The 18,906-nt window shown below is 42.2% G+C and overlaps 1 protein-coding gene across 10 annotated transcripts in view; it reads right to left on the reverse strand.

The window, feature by feature from the left end:
- The window catches only part of plekhm3 (pleckstrin homology domain containing, family M, member 3), a 149,660-nt gene that overhangs the window by 51,216 nt on the left and 79,538 nt on the right, over nt 1–18,906 (reverse strand). Inside the window, exon 10 of one of the 10 annotated variants that reach the window (XM_072261323.1) lies at nt 2,956–3,004. The exons of the other annotated variants lie outside the window; for them this stretch is intronic. Coding sequence (XP_072117424.1) covers nt 2,974–3,004 — 31 coding nt within the window. The 3' untranslated portion in view covers nt 2,956–2,973. Of the gene's footprint in view, nt 1–2,955; nt 3,005–18,906 lie in introns of those variants that run through there. 10 annotated transcript variants of the gene reach the window in all.

Below are 18,906 nucleotides of genomic sequence, written 5' to 3' on the forward strand. Positions count from 1 at the left end.
GTGAATGAAGAGAAATTGTTCCCATTGGCAGTAAGGTCAAAAACCTGAGGGAAAGGATTTAAAATCATTGGCAAAAGACTCAGATGACTCAAAGTATTTTTTTTAACATGTAATAATTAGTTAAGATCTAGAATTTACTGCCTGATCTGCTGGCAGAAGTAAACTCATTTGATACTTTCAGAAAGGAAACTGATGCATACTTAGTAAAGCTCATACTCAATGTGGATCAGAAACACCATCTCCTCCTCATGACTATTAACATGGGTGCACCTCAGTGCTGCATGCTTAGCCCCCTGCTCTTCTTGCTCTATCCTACAACTGTGTGGCTATGCGCAGCTCCAATGTCATCTACAGCTTTGCTGATGACACCACTGTTGTTAGCCGAATCACGGATGCTGACGATGAGATGTATAGGAATGAGATAGACTTGGAGATTGAGTGGTGGCGTAACAACCACCTTGTGCTCAAAGTTAGTATTGCGGACTTCAGGAAGAGGAAGTCAGGTAAGCAAATGCCTAGTCCTAGTCCTAGGTGGCTAGTCCTCATTGAAGATTCTACATGAGTAAAGGTGAGTAGCTTCAAGCTCTTGGATGTCAACATCTCAGCGGATCTAGCCTTGGCCCAGCACACAGAAGCAAGCACAAAAATGAAATTTAAACAGATTCACATGTCATCAAAGAGTCAGACAAACTTCTACAGATATCACTGGAAAGTATTCTGACTAGTGGTATCACAGCCTGGCATGGAAACACACAGATCCAAAGTACAGGAACACAAGAGGCTGCAGTGAGTGGTGGGCTCAGCCAATTCCATCTTTGGTACAGTTCTCCAGAGGACATCTACAAGCCATCTACATCTCGGAAAGGCAACTTCCATCATCAGGGACAACCCCCACCCCCACCCAACCATTTGGGCCATACCCTCTTCTCCATGCTGCCTTTAGGCAGGAGGGATGCAACAGCCTAAAGACCCACACTTCAAGGTTCAACAACATCTTCTTCCTCACTGCCTTCAGGTTCTTGAACTGACCTGTCTTAGATTATATTTCCTTTTTTTGTCTCTCTCTCTATATTGCACTAGTGTTGTAAGTTTATATTAACATATGCTTGCCATGTTTGTAATATACTGTGCTTCTGTTGCAAAAACAATTAATTTTCATGGCATTTATACTCTGTGAGTCTTTCCTGAGGATCGTTACCTTGTCGTGGTGGAGAGGCTCGTGAATTTCTGAGATCTTGAGAGCAGTGCTGTCCAGAGTCTAGTGGTGTTGTATGTGTGTTTCTCCTGTGTGTTCTCAGCTCCTGGTAAGGTGATAAGGTCAAGAGCAAGACCCATTCAAAGAGCAATCCAACCAAGACCTCAATGACGGAGCTGGTGGAATATCGCAGCGCCAGTGAAGGTGGAGAAGCTACAACAGTGAAAGGGCCCCAGTTGTCTTGCAATCCATGCCACTGGACTGTGTGGTAGCTGCCATGCATCAATCTCCCCACATGAGACAAAGTCACACAGTCACACACAGGCATTCTCTATTCAGGGAATCCACCCTAACATCCTAGTTATGTAGATCCCAGATTGGCCTCTATAGCCAACTGGGACCCTCCAATAGGTAATCTCTTTGGACAACATCATACTCGACTTCAGTGATCGCACTAATACTGCTGCCACCCTGTGTAAGCACGCTTATGACAGCAATTAACCTGAACTCAAAATGCTCAGAGATACAGCATGTAAACAGGTCCTTTGACCCCAAGTCCACATTGGCTATCAAGCCAATTAATCTACCAACCTGCACATCTTTGGGAAGTGGGTGGAAGCTGAAGCAGGAAGAAACCCGTGCAGTCACAGGGAAAATAAGCAAACTCCACACAGATGGCATCAGAGATCAAGACTGAACATAGGTCACTGGAGTTGTGCGTGTGTGTGTGCGTGCGCGTGCGCACACATACATGCCCTTAACTCCTGGTGGAGTCGTCGGGGTGCCGTCATGACAAGTTTTTGGTATGCTCATCATACAGCGCGTCTTGGGCATCTGAAACCTGGCGGAGCCCATCCCTCTCCAGGTTTTTTTTTTATGAGGTTGAGTTGTTAGCTCGACACTCAACCCAGGCACAGATGGAGAGTGTGCAAGGGAGCCGGCTGGATTCGAACTCGGGACCTCTCACCCCGAAGTCCAGTGCTGATGCCACTACGCCACCAGCCGGTTAAACTGGAGTTATGAGGCTCTTACTACCTGCACCACTGTGCTACTCTTGACAGAGCTAAACAAAAAACTACACAAATCTTTCACGAATGCCTGACCATAACTGGTGATAATCGCTGCCGGGAACCTATACCCACAAAGAGGAAAACAAACAAAATGTATGGACTCTAGCCTTTCACCATTACAACCCTATCAAATTATCTATTTATTTAACTGATGCTGGGTATGGAGTTAGTTGTGACTCAATAACAACCCCTCCCATCTCTGAGTCAGAGGGCTGGCTGTGGGTTCAAGTTCCATTCTAAATGTTAAGGCTGATAATCCAGTTGCTACTTAAGGAGTGCTGCCATGATAACCGTGCCTAATTTCAATGAATCATTGAATAAAGGTCCTCTTGGCCATATATCAATACCTCTTGACACTATCCCAATAGCTACGAGGATGTTCTTCCTTATCCCTGAACCAAAATCACTAAAACAAATCATCTGATCATCATCGTATTTGTCAGCAAGATCCAGCTGCCCTGTTTAGTACAATTCAGCAATGACTACACTTAAAGAAAACTTCCTCAAATGCTGAAGCATGGGTTTGCATTTATAGCACCTCTCTTGTCTTAAGGACATCCTAAAGTACTTTGTAGGCAATGGAGTGTTATCCCTGTTGTAGGCAACTCAAAAACCAGCCTGCAAACAGCAAGGTTTCCCAAGCAAAGTGGTAGTCTCTAGATCATCTGTTTTGGAGATGCTGTTGCTTGATGGGTTTGACCAGGGCAGTCATCTGTGCCATTGACAACCATGAAATGAGCTGTAACAGAAACAAATACAAATCCATTCAATTTAATAAACCTCCACAGAGGTGGTGTACAACTCTGGTTGCACTTCCATTTCTGATTACTGTTCAGCGGTTTCTGCAGACCTGCACATTATTCCACTCTCAACAACTTATCAATATTCACTGTTTGGGCCCACTTTCAGAAGAATGGTAATCAGATAAAGTTAGGGGAGGGCTATTACTTCCCATATTCAAAGACTTACTAGTTGGTAGGTCAATTGGTCATTGTAAACTGTCCCGTGATTAGGCTAGGGTTAATTCGAGGATTGCTGGGCGGCGCAGCTTGGAGGGCCAGAAGGGCCTATTCTGCGCCGAATCTGAATAAATAAATAAACACATAAAAACATAAATAAATAAATAGATCTACATGACAAGATGAAAAGGTTGGTCAAAAACTAGGTGAAATTACAAGAGAAACTGGACTGAGGAAGGATAGTTTAGCAATTAGGCCAATCACTGCAGGGCTATGGTCCCAAATTAAAATAATTGAGTTGCTTGCTAATGAGAGCCATCTCTAACAAGAAGCGTGCAGCACCTGAGAGACAGATAAATCATGCCGACAACTCTTCTTTATTGCTGTGATTACACTGAACCGTCAGGGCACTAATTACATTTGCACATCAATGGGTTGCCTCTGTTATACTGGGTTCTGATTTCATTACATTACTGTGATAACCTGTAATCAAATTATTAGCCAGCAATACATAGTAGCTGTGTTGATTTATATTAAGGGGCAAATTATTAAATGCTTGTGTCCAGCTGGCACACACCACAGGTAGTAATCCGTGCTTTAATTTAGCATTTTTAATTTGTTATTGTGACACAAAAAGATTCAAAAATTATCTGCTTTATATCCCCCATTCTCTTTCTTAAATAAATAGTCTTATTCTCCCTCAACTACATTCACTAGGCTGCACTGCAAATTTAAAATTCTCATCCATGAAGCCAAATCCTTCCAAAATTTGTCCCCTCACCTCTTTCAGCAGTAGCTCAACAGTCCTCTTCAATTCTTCCCTTCAAATGTAGCTCATGCATACCCAAGTTTTAACAGCAATTATATCTTCAAATACTGAGGAAATCCTACAAAATCGTACAGTGCCCGTTTCTCAAAGCCATTAGGACTTTATTTAAAACATCTCCTGAATCAAAAGCTTTTGGTTGCCCTAGGGTGATAGAAGTATGATATACTTGCACCATTCTGAGTCTGGTAATGGGGCTATTAATAGCACTACACAACTTGTACAGACCAAAAGCTTCTTGGTCAAAATCCCAGTCTGTGTGCAGTTAATCGATCTTGGGCAGGGCTTGAGGAGGTAGGTTTGGGGCAGGTGTTCCTAACCTTTTTTATGCCATGGACCAATACCATTAAGCAAGAGGTTCATGGACCCCAGGTTTGGAACCCCTGATTTTTGGTAAGGTGAGGGGAGGGATGGAGGAAGAGGTTTATAATGGATCTAGGATGAATTTGTTCGGCAAGCAGCTAGCTGGTTTTTGGGATGCATAGCCTGCATTGTTTAAATGCTGGGGTGGTACAGTGCCACAGCCAGTAGAACTACTGTACCAGCGATCCAGGCCAGATCTTGACTTTACACAACATAAACATTCTCTCTGTGACTGCATCTGTTTCCTCCAGATGCTCCAATTACCTCCCACATCCCAAAGACATGCAGATTGATAAGTTAAATGGCCACTGCAACCAAATGAAGGATTAGGGTAAATGGGTGCTTGATGGACTTGTTGGGCAAAACGCTGTAGGTCACTATGACTCCAAGTATCCTGGCAATCCCTTGAACTGGTTCGGCACAGGAGGCTTTGGACCAAGTGTGTAAATGGAAATTGTGCAGATGGGTACGTGATGTTCAGCATGAACAAGGTGGGCTGAAGAGCCTACTTCTGTGCTCTAAATATTACACACAGACCTAAAGTAGGTGGCATACCCATCCTCACAGGTATCACTGGGCTCAGAAGATGGAAAAATCTACAATCATTATTGACTCTTTGTTTCCCTTCACAGGTGCTGCTTGATAGCTGAGTTCCTCTAGCAGTTTGATTTTTGCTCCACCCTTAGGCATCTACAATCTCTTATGTGTCCACAACCATAATAATTTTTGCTCACTATCCACCTGAAAAGTGCTCAAACACACTTAAGTTGCCCAGTTTCAGGTTTGGTTACACTTCCTGCAACTGTCCCTTGACCCAAATCCAATGGCTCTTCAGAGTCTGTCACACCTTGTTGGCGAGGTGTCAATGGGTGCTGAAAGATGTGAACCTGCATCCCAGTCACATTTAAGGCCTTGAAGGTCAACAACAGAAGAAACCCCAACACATAAGAAACTGCAGCTGCTGGAATCTAGAGTAAAAAATGAACTGCTAGACAAACTTGTCGGGTTGGATAGCATCCGAAGATGGGAGAGGAATTGTCAATGTTTCTGTTTGAGATGCTACGTAAGGGCAGAGAGAGGAGTAGGAAGATGGCTAGTAAGAGGTTGAAAAGGGGGGAGTCAGACAGGGCTAGTAAGTGATAGGTGAACCAAAGTGGGATGAATGATGATGAACGGATGGGGGGGAGGAGGGGCAGAGTTGGGGGAAAGAGTCAGGTGAGTGAGGAAGCAAGGAAAGGACAGATGGGGCCAGTATGAGCAGAGGAGAGCGAAAGTGGAGACTCAGAAAGGAGAGTGATAACTGGAGCATAAAGACTATCATCTTGTGTTGCCACAAAGAACCCCTCTGCTTCTGTGAAGAAGTCTCCAACTTTGAGCCAAGTGTTTGAGACGCTTCCTTGTCGACATCTAGTTTGCTCAGATCATAAGAGGGTCTTCCATGAAGGGTCATGCTCTTCCATTTTAACCTTTTTTACTGTAGTGATAATTCCTTCATTTTTCTGAGTGGTGCTTTCATTTAAGTTTAATGCAGTGTTCTTCTTAACAGAATTGCATGTGCTTGCACAGAATGTTGAATCCTGTTTTCGCTGATGAAAATATATCCTTAGAAGTTTTATCTGACTGTTGTGTAAATTTTTAATGTTTGTTATTCCTCTTCCTCCTTCTGTCTTAGGTAGTGTTAATCTAAGTGCATTTAAGTGTATAGTGTTTTCCAAAGTTTTTTCATTTTAGTTCATATATTTCTTTGTAAGTTTTGGACCAAGACTCTGTATTATGCCAAAAGAATATGCTTATATGGGTTTAGTGAAAGTGTTTATTGCCTTTGTTATATTTTAGTACTGAGCTCTGTTTGGCAGATTTTTTTAAGCCTTGAAGTAAATTCTGTCGAACGTTTTTCCTTTATCGCACTAAGATTTTTTTTTTGCTTGTTGATATCCCAGATACTTATATTTTATATTCATCCATCAGTTGTCTAGTATCCTGTTGGTCTGTTTATATTCTATTAGCTCTAATGCACCTTTATGTTTAATTTCTGCACTTACTTAGTCCAAATTTCATGGTTGTATCTTTAGAAAATAGTTCTACTATTTGAATTAATTGCTTTAGCCTTACAGATGAAGGAGCATATAATTTCAAATCATCTCTGTATAGAAGGTGTGCCAGGGTATAATTCATTTGGTTGTCTCTGACTTGATACCCTATTTTCATCCGATTCAGTAAATTAGAGAGCAAGTTTAAAGCTAGACAAAACCATAGTGGGCTTAGAGAGTTTCCTTGGAAAATGCCTCAGTTTATTTTGATAACGATGGTTGCTCTTTTTTGGTTGTTGATAGAGAGGGTAGCTAGGGTGATTATAGTATGCCAACACTTTATCAAATGTTGTAGGAATTTCACAAGTAGTGGGTGATTTTATATATTTATATATCATAAAGCTTCTATTAATCATGAGCATGGGACAGAATCAAATGCTTTTTGGTAGTCAATGAAACAACATGAAAGATTGCTGTTTTTCCGCTGGACTTGATTTACAAAGACAGAATCTATTATCAGTTGTTATTTACATCCTTTCATACCTTTAAGACATCCTTTCTGCTCTTCTGCAAGTATATTAAGGTTATCTAAGTGACTGTGATTAATTGCAAGATGCATGATGTTAGATTTTTATATATAGTTTGTAAACAAGTAATAAGATGATATTTTGATGGGTCATTTATGATTTCTTCATTAGGTAAGAGGTATGTTTTACTTTCTGTCAAAAATTCAGGCACTTTTTCAGGATTTTTAAGAAAATTGTTGATATGTATGAATGAAGGCAAGTAAGTTTTTTATACCAATGATTATGATTATCACTGCCGTTGCCTTTCCAGTTATGGGAATATTTTTAATAACTGCTTTTAGCATATCCATTGTACCTTCAAGTGTTTGCCTGTCTTCAATTGTGCGAGTGCATTCTCTTTTCTCCCTAATCTAGCTTGCTTCTTGATTGTGCGTTGTCCTGTTTGACCAGCTCATCCCTCTGCAATTGGGCCTTGGACTTTCTGATTAACAGACCCCAAACAGTTAAGTTAGACAACCCCGCCTCCTCCATTCTCACCCTGAACACTGGCGTGCTTCAAGGCTGTGTGCTAAGCCCTCTTCTGTACTCCCTTTTCACCTATGACTGCATTCCTGTACGTGGTTCTAACTCCATAATCAAGTTCGCAGATGACACCATGGCAGTTGGCCTGATCAGAGGGGATGACAAGACGGCCTACAGGGACAAGGTCCAGTACCTGGCCGCGTGGTGTGCTGACAACAACTTGACCCTAACACCCAGAAGACCAAGGAGAATCATTGCGGACTTCAGGCATGATAGGAGCACATTCACGTCCCCATCTACATCAACGGAGCTGTAGTGGAGCGTGTATCAAGTTTCAAATTCCTTGGTGTCTACATTTCCGAGGATCTCACATGGTCCCTGAACTCCTCCATCCTGATCAAAAAGGCACAACAGCGCCTTTATTTCCTGCGGAGCATCAAGAAAGCTCACCTCTGTTCCAGGATACTGACGGACTTTTACCGCTGTACCATTGAGAGCATACTCACCAACTGCATCTCAGTGTGGTATGGCAATTGTCCCGTATTGGACCGCAAAGCACTCCAGCGTATGGTGAAAACTGCCCAGCGGATTATCAGCACCCAATTGCTCACCATTGAGAACATCTACCATAAATGCTGCCTGGGCAGGGCAAAAAACATTATCAAGGATGCATCTCACCCTAACCACGGACTTTTTACTCTCCTCCCATCCAGTAGGCGCTACAGGAGCCTCCGCTCCTGCACCAGCAGGCACAGGAAGAGCTTCTTCCCTGAGGCTGTGACCCTGCTGAACCTCTCATCACAGCGCTAAGCAGTATTGCACCCATATTGTACTGTCTCAGTACTTTTATATTTGTGTGCTGTAGCACTTACTTTTTATCCACAGTTATTTTGTAAATAACACTATTCTTTGCATTTCTGGTTAGACACTAACTGCATTTCATTGGCTTTGTATCTGTACTCGGCACAATGACAATAAAGTTAAATCTAATCTAATATTAAACCAAAACTTCCTTATCTCTGTGTTTGTAATTCTGTGCTCAGGTTAGTGACATTTTGTTGTGCTGAATTTAGTTTCAATGTCTTAATAAGGCCATAAGACATAGGAGCAGAGTTATGCCATTCAGCCCATTAAGTCTGTTCTTCCATTTCATCATGGCTGATCGCGTATCCCACTCAGCTCCATACACTGCCTTCTTGCCATATCCTTTGATATCCTGATCGATCAGGAAATGATCGACTTCCACCTTAAATATATGCACGAACTTGGCCTCCATACTCTGTGGCAGAGCATTCCACAGATTTACTACTCTCTGGCTAAAAAAGTTCCTCCTTACCTCTGTCCTAAAAGGTCGCTCCTCAGTTTTGAGGCTGATCTGTCTAGTTCTGGATACCCCCACCATGGGAAATATCCTCTCCACATCCACCCTATCTAGTCCTTTCAACATTCGGTAGGTTTCAATGAGATCACTCCCCTCCCTCCCCCACCCGTCAGCATTCTTTTAAATTCCCTTGGGTACAGGCCAAAAGTTGCCAAATGCTCCTCATATGTTAACCCCTTCATTCCTGGAATCATCTCGTGGCCGCCTTCTGGACTTTCTCCAATGACAACACATCTTCTGAGATATGGGGCCCAAAACTGTTGACAGTACTCTAAGTGTGATCTGACCAGTGTCCTATAAAGGCTCAGCATTATCTCCTTGCTTTTATATTCTATTCCTGTTGAAATAAATGCCAATATTGCATACACCTTCTTTATCACAGACTCAACCTGTAAATTAACCTTCTGGGAGTCTTGCACCAGGACTCCCAAGTCCCTCTGCACCTCTGATGTTTGAACCTTCTCCTCATTTAGATAACAGTCCACACTACTGTTCCTTTTACCAAAATGCTTTATCATAGATTTCCCAACACTGTATTTCATCTGCCACTTTTTTGCCTATTCTTCCAATTTGTCTCAGTCCTGCTGCAATCGCATTGCTTCCTCAGCACTACATACCCCTCCACCTATCTTTGTATCATCCGCAAACTTTGCCACAAAGCCATCAATTCCATTATCTAAATCATTGACAAACGATGTGAAAAGCAGTGGTCCCAATACTGACCACTGAGAAACACCACTAGTTACCAGCAGCCAACCAGAAAAGGCCTCTTTTATTCCCACTTGCTGCCTACTGCCTAAAAGCCATTCCACTATCCATGCCAGTATCCTTCCTGTAATGCAATAGGATTTTATCTTGTTAAGCAGCCTCATGTGGGGCACCTTATCAAATGCCTTTTGAAAATCCAAGTAAATGACCTCCAATGCCTTTTTTTTTGTCCACCCTGCTTGTTACTTCCTTGAAGAACTCTAACAGATTTGTCCGGCAAGACTTCCCTTAACAAAAACCATGCTGGCTTTGACTTATTTCATCATTAGTCTCCAAGTACCTCGAAACCTCATCCTTAATAATGGACTCCAATACTTTCCCAACCACTGAGGTTAGGCTAACTGGCCGATAATTTCCTTTCTTTTGCCTTCATTCCTTCTTAAAGAGTGGAGTGACATTTGCAATCTTCCAGTCCTCTGGGACCATGCCAGAATCAAGTGATTCTTGAAAGATCATGACCAGTGCATCCGGAATCTCTTCAGCAACCTCTCTCAGGGCTCTGGGACGTAGTCCATCTGACCCAGGTGATTTATCCACCTTAAAACCTTTCAGTTTGCCTAGTACTTTTCCCTTTGTAATAGCAACGGCATTCACTCCTGCTCCCTGTCACTCATGGACCTCTGGCACACTGCTAGTGTCTTTCACAATGAAGACAGATGCAAAGTACCCAGTAAATTCATCTGCCATTTCTTTGTCACCTGTTACCACCTTACCAGCATCATTTTCCAGTGGTCTAATATCAACTCTTACCTCCCTTTTACTCTATATATAACCGGAATACTTTTGGTATCCTGCTTTATATTATTAGCTCATCTGCCCTCATATTTCATCTTTTCTCTTCTTAAAGCTTTTTAGTTGCTTTTTGTTGCATTTTAAATGCTTCCCAATCATCCAACTTCCCACTCACTTTTGCTACCTTATAAGCCCTTTCCTTGGTTTTTATGCAGTCCTTAACTTCTTTTGTCAGACATGGTTGCCTACTCCTGCCATTTCAGAACTTCTTCCTCTGTGGGATATATCTATCCTGCACCTTGTGAACGAGTCCCAAAAACTTCAGCCATTCTGCTGTGCCACCATCCCTGCCAGTATCCTCCTCCAATCCACTTAGGCAAGCTCCTCTCTCATGCCTCTGTAATTCCTTTTATTCCCTTGTGATACTGATACATGTGACTCAGGCTTCTCTCTCAAACTGCAGCATGAATTCAATCATATTACGATCACTGCTTCCTAAGGGTTCCTTTATGTTAAGCTCCCTAATAAGATCTGGGTTATTACACAACACCCAATCTAAGATAGCCTTTCCCTGAGTAGGCTCAAGCACAAGCTGCTCTAGAAAGCCATCTCGTAGGCATTCAACAAATTCCCTTTCTTGCGATCTGACACCAACCTGATTTTCCCCATCCCCTTGCTTATTAAAGTCTCCCTTTACAATAGTGTCATTACCCTTATTATATGACTTTTCTAGCTCCCTTTGCAACCTCAAACCCACACTTCGGTTGCTATTTGGAGGCCTATATATAAATCCCATAATGTTTTTATTTACCCTTGCAATTTCTTAACTCCACCCACAAAGATTCAACATTCTCTGACCCTATGTCACCTCTTTCTAAAGATATAATTCCATCTCTTACCAACAGAACCACACCACCCTCTATGCCTTCCTGTCTGTCCTTTCCATACAAAGTATATCCTTTGACGTTAAGCTCCTAACCACGGCCTTCTTGGGGAGTCATACCAGAGAAGGTATGGAACAAGGGCTGTTCCATGAGATGGTTCTCACTGACGGCCAATGAAAAGACAGATGTAGCCAGGACCCATGCATGTGCCCAAGGCAACATTTTTGACTTTCAGAGAGTGAGTGGACTGCAAAGAGAAAGAAATTTAGGCTAAGACTAAGTTCTGCCAGACAGATGGGAGTGTTGGTGGAGGGTAAGTGGTTGATTACTTTTGCAAAAAAATCAGAGGACTTAAAGACCTTACTAATGGGAGGATGGAGTTTGGGAGAATGGAGTTTATAAGACTGGACATTCACAGTAACGATAAGGTGGTGGGGGAGGGAGCAAATACTCAGAACTTGCCAGAATGGTGGAGGGAATGGCAGATATTCCAGATGTAAGTGGGAAGGGACTGGATAAGGGACAAAAGGGTTGAGTCAAGGTACGAGATAAGTTCAGTGTGGCGATAGCAAGCAGAAGCAATGGACCTACCAGGAGTCCTTGTGGATTCTGGATAAAAGAGAAGAAACTTGGACAGGAGAGATGAAAGTAACTTTAAGTAGTCAGAATTAAACTTCTAGTTCTTAAATGCCTTTCAATTTGACTAGTCATCATACAGCAAATGCCTTCTCTATCTGCTTCTGTCAATCAATATGGGTCATAAAACTCGCCCAACTGCACCTACTACAAATGTGGTTGAGCAACAGTGCAATACAAAATCTCACCTTATCACTACAATTAGTCACCTTCCCTGTAATTAAGTAGACTGCTGACCAGCAGGTATGTTTAGAAGAACATTAACATGAAAAACAATGTCATTCAAAAGCAATCGACCACAGCTAATGATATGAAGACTCAATTCACCAGACCTGATCAAAAGAACATTAGACCTTGACTTCTTACTCTGGAACTGGCCGAGAGCACTAGGAAGGAAGGCCGCAGGGAAATTGCACAAAAGAATGGTGAATTTTAAAACATGAGAAATCTAATTTGATATATTCAGGAAAATAAAAAAAAGTAGATTTTTGAAATCTGAAATGTAAATAGAAGATTCTGGAAACACCCCAGCAGATCGGGCAGCAACCGTAGAAAGAGTTTTAACATTTATTCATCCAGTTCTTCCGGATGTTTATTTATTTGTAACACCCTGGTTAAGATTTTTATTGCTATGCTGCAGGTATTTCATTTCAGCAGTTCTATAAGAGCAGTCCGTTCTGTTTTCAGCCTGTTAGGGTTTGAGCTAAAGATAAGGGGCTATGTTGTTCAATTTAGGAACGTTGTGTCAGCCAATCAGGATAGTGGAATTGAGAGAATGCTGGGTGGAGAGGTTTTTGTGACAGACGCTGGTGTGGGTCGAAGTCTTTTTGACAGGAGCTGGGAGAAGACAGGAGGGAAGATGGCTGAGGATGCCGACCCCATTGCACAAGGTGCTTTGCACAGATGAATGGCTTCAAGGAGGAAGGACCTATACTCCTGTGGGGTGCCCTTTTGTTCAAGATGGATTTTGAGCGACGTTGGGAAGGTGGTGTGTGCTTTCACACAGACCGTGGGTCCAGCACATGAGTTAAAGATAACTTCAAGATGAGCTCCAACTTATGTGCACATTTGGACTGGGTTAATTAATGGACCCATTTTATTTTTTTCTCTTGCTCCTACTAACTGTTCAATAAAGCAGACACTTTCTTTATAATGTATGCAGTGTATGAGCTGTTATTTCTTGCTGACGGCTAATTGCATGGGGCAGTATTCACACAGACCAGGGTTCGGGTGGGCGAGACATCCCAACCTCCCAGGTTTGGTGGAACCCTAGCCGTACAGAGTCTGGGAAAGGTGGGTTTCTCACCACTGAGTGCGGAAGCTGTTAGTGAGGGTCTAATGATCCGCATCTCTAGAGAGGCCCAGTTAAAAGGTTCTCATACTTGTATAGCAATACAGTGCGGAGTAGGCCCTTCCAGCTCTTGTAGCCACACCACGCTGACAAACCCGATTAACCCTAAACTAACTACTGGACTATATAGAACGACCAATTAACCTACCTGATTAATCTTTGGATTGTGGGAGGAAACTGAAGGACCTAGAAAAAACCCACACATTCCACAGGGAGGAGGTACAGAGACCCTTTACTGAACGGCACAGGAATTGAACTCTGACTCCGGAACGTTCTGAGCTGTGATTATACCACACTAACCGCTATGCTACTGTGGCTCCTGTGATACAACCGCAGATATTGAGGCAGCGAAAGGCACCAGATGAACATAGGCCTTAAATCTATAATCACATAAAAGGAAAATGAGTCATGGAGAGAGAGCCGAAGGACAGAAATGGGCCCTTCAGTTCACTGAGTCAGCATCGACGATCAAGGACCTAGTTAGAAGAGTTAATCTGACACTAACCCATTTTATTCTCTCTACATTTTCCACTTCCTCCACCCATTCCCCAGATTCTGCATCTCCTTTATACCCAAGAGGGAATTTCCAATGGCTACTTAACCTACCAACCAACATGCTTTTGGGATGCGAGAGGAAATCAGAGCAGTCAGCAATGGCAAGGAAAATAGAGACACAAAAGACTGTAGATAATAGAATCTACAGCAACAACCAACCTGCTGAAAGAATTTCGAAGGCCAAGAAGAATCAGTAGGAGAAACATTTCAGGTTGATGCAGACAATTCCTTTCCTCCCACAGATGCTGCTTAACTCACTTCATTTCGCTCAGCAGGTTGATTGCTGTTACAATGAAAATATCTGAACTCCACACAGAAAGCACTGTAAATCAGGATTGAGAAAGGGCTACTGGGGCTGTGAATCAGTGGCTCTGCTGGCTCTGCCACTGTGTTGCTAGTGAAAGCAAAAATGTGCTAGATACCCAACCAAATAATCAAGTTCACTGGTGACACACAGGGGTTGGCCTCATCAACAACAACGACAAGACGACATACAGAGAGGAGGTAGAGTGGCTGGAAGAATGAGTGAGCACAACTTGAGTCTTAACATGAAGAAGACCAAAGAGATGATTGAGGACTTTAGGAAGGTGCTGGCTGTCCACTTCTCTCTGCACATACACAACTCTTCCAAGGAGAGAGTTAGGAGCACCAAGTTTCTGGGAGTGCAGATAATGGATGATCTTACCTGGCTCCTCAACACCACCTCTTTGGTCAAAAAAAACCAACAATGTTTCCAATTCCTGAGGAGACTGAAGACAGTGAGGCTCGACTACTCCCCCCGCCCTATACATTTTCACCAATTTTTACAGCAGCACCATTGAGAGTGTCCTAACTAGTTGCATCACTGTCTGGTACAGGAATTGCAAAGCATCTGACTGTAAGTCCTTACAAAGGGTTGTGAGGACTGCTGAGAGGATCATCTGGGTCTCTCTTCCAGCTATTAGAAATAGTCATCAAGAGTGCTGCATTCGCAGGGTCCTTAGAACTGTCAGTGATGCTTCCCATGTGTCCAACAATCTTTTTGACTCCCTACCATCAGGCAGGAGGTTCTGTAGCATTAGGACACCAACTCTTAGGAAGGGAAACAGCTTCTTCCCTCAGGCCATAAGATCACTGAACTCCCTGCCACAACACTCTCAATGGTGCTGCTGTAAAAATTGGTGAAAATGTATAGGGCGGGGGGCATATATGAAGTGCTAGTAGTGTTATACTGTTTACCTTTTAACTTGTATTGTATATGCACCTTCTAATTTGTTAATTTGTTTGTGGTATTAACAATTTAGGTGTTGCCTGTGTGAGTTATATGTACTGTACTGTGCACCTTGGTCTGGGGAAATGTTGTCGGTAAACATGTGTACAGTTGAATGACAATAAACCTGAATTTGAATAACATCCAGATTAGAAACAAATGAGTTCGAGTCCCACTCCAAATACCATCACACATAACTTGAACTAAGCCCAACTCTGTAAAACACTTGAAATGTTGCATTGTCAATTATTTGTTTCAGCAAACAGCTTACTCCTGTAACCTTCTGTGAGATATTAGACTTAAAAGCTGTCATGATTTTGAGCCTAAAGCTCTGAAATAGAGTAATCCATCATTATTTTGCAAAATAACCCAAGCTTGAATCATGTTATAATTATTTGCACTGTTCTATAATCTAGTTTCAGTAAACTCAAGGGATGCCACCTCAGTCTACTGAAGCCAGTGCCTGTCATTAATCATCAGCTGTTAAATCCTTCATCTGTGCTGCTGTAGCGTGATTTTTCCAATGCTTTTCATCTTCCACATTCTGTAAATACCAGTTCATCCCAGGCTCTGCTAGTTGTATCTTAACTCACACCAAGTCCTGTTCATTCAATATGCCTGTGGTCATTACCCAACAATGTTCTGCACTAGATGCCAATATTTAAAGCTTTCATTCTTATCTTCTGATCCTTCTGTTGAAGTGTCCCACCCCATTAATGACACATGTTCCAGCTCTTGAACTGGCAGATTTCTGCAAGCCTCAAATTGTGCCCTCTTATCCCTGCCAGTTTTACCATTCCAACAATGGCAGCCATAACTTCAGCTGCCCCGAATCTACATTTTGGAAGTCATTCCCAAAGCCATATATTTTGACCTACTTTCTACCCCACATTTGAACTTCTTAAAACCCCCCTCTCTGACTCCTACAACTTATACTTATTGTGCAAGTTGTCAGTATTGTGGGAAAACATCCAAAGATGATTCACAGGAACTTTATCAACAAAATTTGGAACAAGGCCACTACAGCTTTTAAATTTTTGTTCTAATTATTCCACTTGACTTGGTGTCAATCATTGTTGACGACTATTGGAAGACATCTTGGAATTCACTACGTTGAGATCAGAGTATCGCGAAATCTTACTCAGAAATCTAAATGGGCAAAATAAAAAGCAAGTGGCATATGACATGCCAAATACAAATGTCTTTAGTGCCAATCTCAATAATATTTGTCAATGTTGGGGAACAGGTCAACAGCAGACTCACTGCTGGTGTCAGGGAAAGAATGATATTGATAGCAAAATGGATCCAAAAAAGAACCTAAAGAGAACAAATAATTTTTCAGCACTTAAGTAGAAAGTTATCAGAAATATATGGTGCATACCATAATATCTGAAAGGAGATGGAGATATGGAAATAGAAACAGATTATTATTTGCCTTATTTACTAGGTCAACTAACATGGTGGGCGTGAATTGAAAAGAATTTAAAAAACAGTCAAACAAAAAGAATATTTGCTAAACTCACTGATGGGACGGATTGCATTTAAGGATATTTAATAGAGAAAAAATGGCAGTACAATACACGATATTTTAAAAAGAGAGTCAAAATAAGTTTAGGGAACAAAATATCACTTACCATGAGAATGGCAATAGGAAAATAATGCAAAGCTTATATGAATATGCAATGTAGATTGCAGTATAATAAGCAACACGCATCAAAGTTGCTGGTGAACGCAGCAGGCCAGGCAACATCTCTAGGAAGAGGTACAGTCGATGTTTCGGGCCAAGACCCTTTGTCAGGACTAACTGAAGGAAGAATGAGTAAGAGACTTGAAAGTGGGAGGGGGAGGGGGAGATCCAAAATGATAGGATAAGACAGGAGGGGAAGGGATGGAGCCAAGAGCTGGACAGGTGATTGGCAAAAGGGATATGAGAGGATCATGGGACAGGAGCCCCAGGGAGAAAGAAAAGGGGGAGGGGGGGAAACCCAGAGGATGGGCAAGGGGTATAGTGAGAGAGACAGAGGGAGAAAAAGGAGAGAGATAAAAAGAATGTGTGTATATAAATAAGTAACGGATGGGGTACGAGGGGGAGGTGGGGCATTAGCGGAAGTTTGAGAAGTCAGTGTTTATGCCATCAGGTTGGAGGCTACCCAGACGGAATATAAGGTGTTGTTCCTCCCCCCTCCTGTCTTCTCCTATCATTTTGGATCTCCCCCTCCCCCTCCCACTTTCAAAACTCTTACTAACTCTTCTTTCAGTTAGTCCTGACGAAGGGTCTCGGCCCGAAACGTCGACTGTACCTCTTCCCAGAGATACTGCCTGGCCTGCTGCGTTCACCAGCAACTTTGATGTGTGTTGCTTGAATTTCCAGCATCTGCAGAATTTCTCGTGTTTGCAGTATAATAAGATGGATTTCAGAAAAAACATATTTAATCAAGCTTATTAAATTCTTTAAACAAGTAACAGAATATGCTTATAAGACTAGTACAATAGATACAATCTGTTTGAATTTCTTATTGATAGATTCAGAATATATGGAGACAGAGAACAAATAGCTCAACAGATAGCATCCTGGCCACAAAAGGAGAGAAAAGAGTAGGGATAAAGCAAGTGATTCAGACTGACAAAATATAGGAAGCAGTGCTTCACTGGGATTGAAACTGGGATTTTTGCTAGCCAGCATGGATTTACATTTGGAACTGGGGTGAGAACATTAAAATTTGTGGATGAAACCAACTGTGTGGTGTAGTTAATACCATGAACACTGCAACCAAAGGCAGAAGGACTTCCGTTTGCAGAATTGCTATAAATAATGAGCAATGAATTTTAGTATAAACAAGCATAAGGCGGCGTGAAGAAGAAGAGCACATGTACCTTGGAAAATGTGCCCAAATGGGCTAGATAAAAAGTGGGTATAGATATAAATATTTTTTAAAATAGTAATACATATTAAACATGCAGTATAAAGAGCAACATTCTGAGGTTTAAAATGATACAGGAACTGAGGTTGGATCTTTTGAAGGAAACTGTACAGAAAAAAAGGGAAATTGTGGGATGATCCTGATAAGAGTTCTATCAGGTTATGAAAGGGCTTATTACAGTAGGTCAATCTACTGATTGGACTAATCGGAAGTTGTGGTCATGACCATAAATATACTACAGTCACGAATAAATCCAAGCAGAAACACAGAGGAAACCTCAGAGTTGGTTAGATTGTGAAATATGGATGACAGAGATACAGTTTAGAGGAAACTTAGAAAAACACAAAGAGTAAAGAAAGAGAACATAGAACATAGAATAGTACAGCACAGTACAGGTCCTTCCGCCCACAATGTTGTGCCGACCCTCAAACCCTGCCTCCCATAAAAGCCCCCACCTTAAATTCTTCCATATACCTGTCTAGTAGTCTCTTAAACTTCACTAGTGTATCTGCCTCCACCACTGACTCAGGCAGTGCATTCCACGCACCAACCACTCTCTGAGTAAAAAACCTTCCTCTAATATCTCCCTTGAACTTCCCACCCCTTACCTTAAAGCCATGTCCTCTTGTATTGAGCAGTGGTGCCCTGGGGAACAGGCGCTGGCTATCCACTCTATCTATTCCTCTTATTATCTTGTACACCTCTATCATGTCTCCTCTCATCCTCCTTCTCTCCAAAGAGTAAAGCCCTAGCTCCCTTAATCTCTGATCATAATGCATACTCTCTAAACCAGGCAGCATCCTGGTAAATCTCCTCTGTACCCTTTCCAATGCTTCCACATCCTTCCTATAGTGAGGTGACCAGAACTGGACACAGTACTCCAAGTGTGGCCTAACCAGAGTTTTATAGAGCTGCATCATTACATCGCGGCTCTTAA

The sequence above is a fragment of the Mobula birostris genome, chromosome 6, assembly GCF_030028105.1.
Source record: "Mobula birostris isolate sMobBir1 chromosome 6, sMobBir1.hap1, whole genome shotgun sequence".
Lineage (NCBI taxonomy): Eukaryota > Metazoa > Chordata > Chondrichthyes > Myliobatiformes > Myliobatidae > Mobula > Mobula birostris.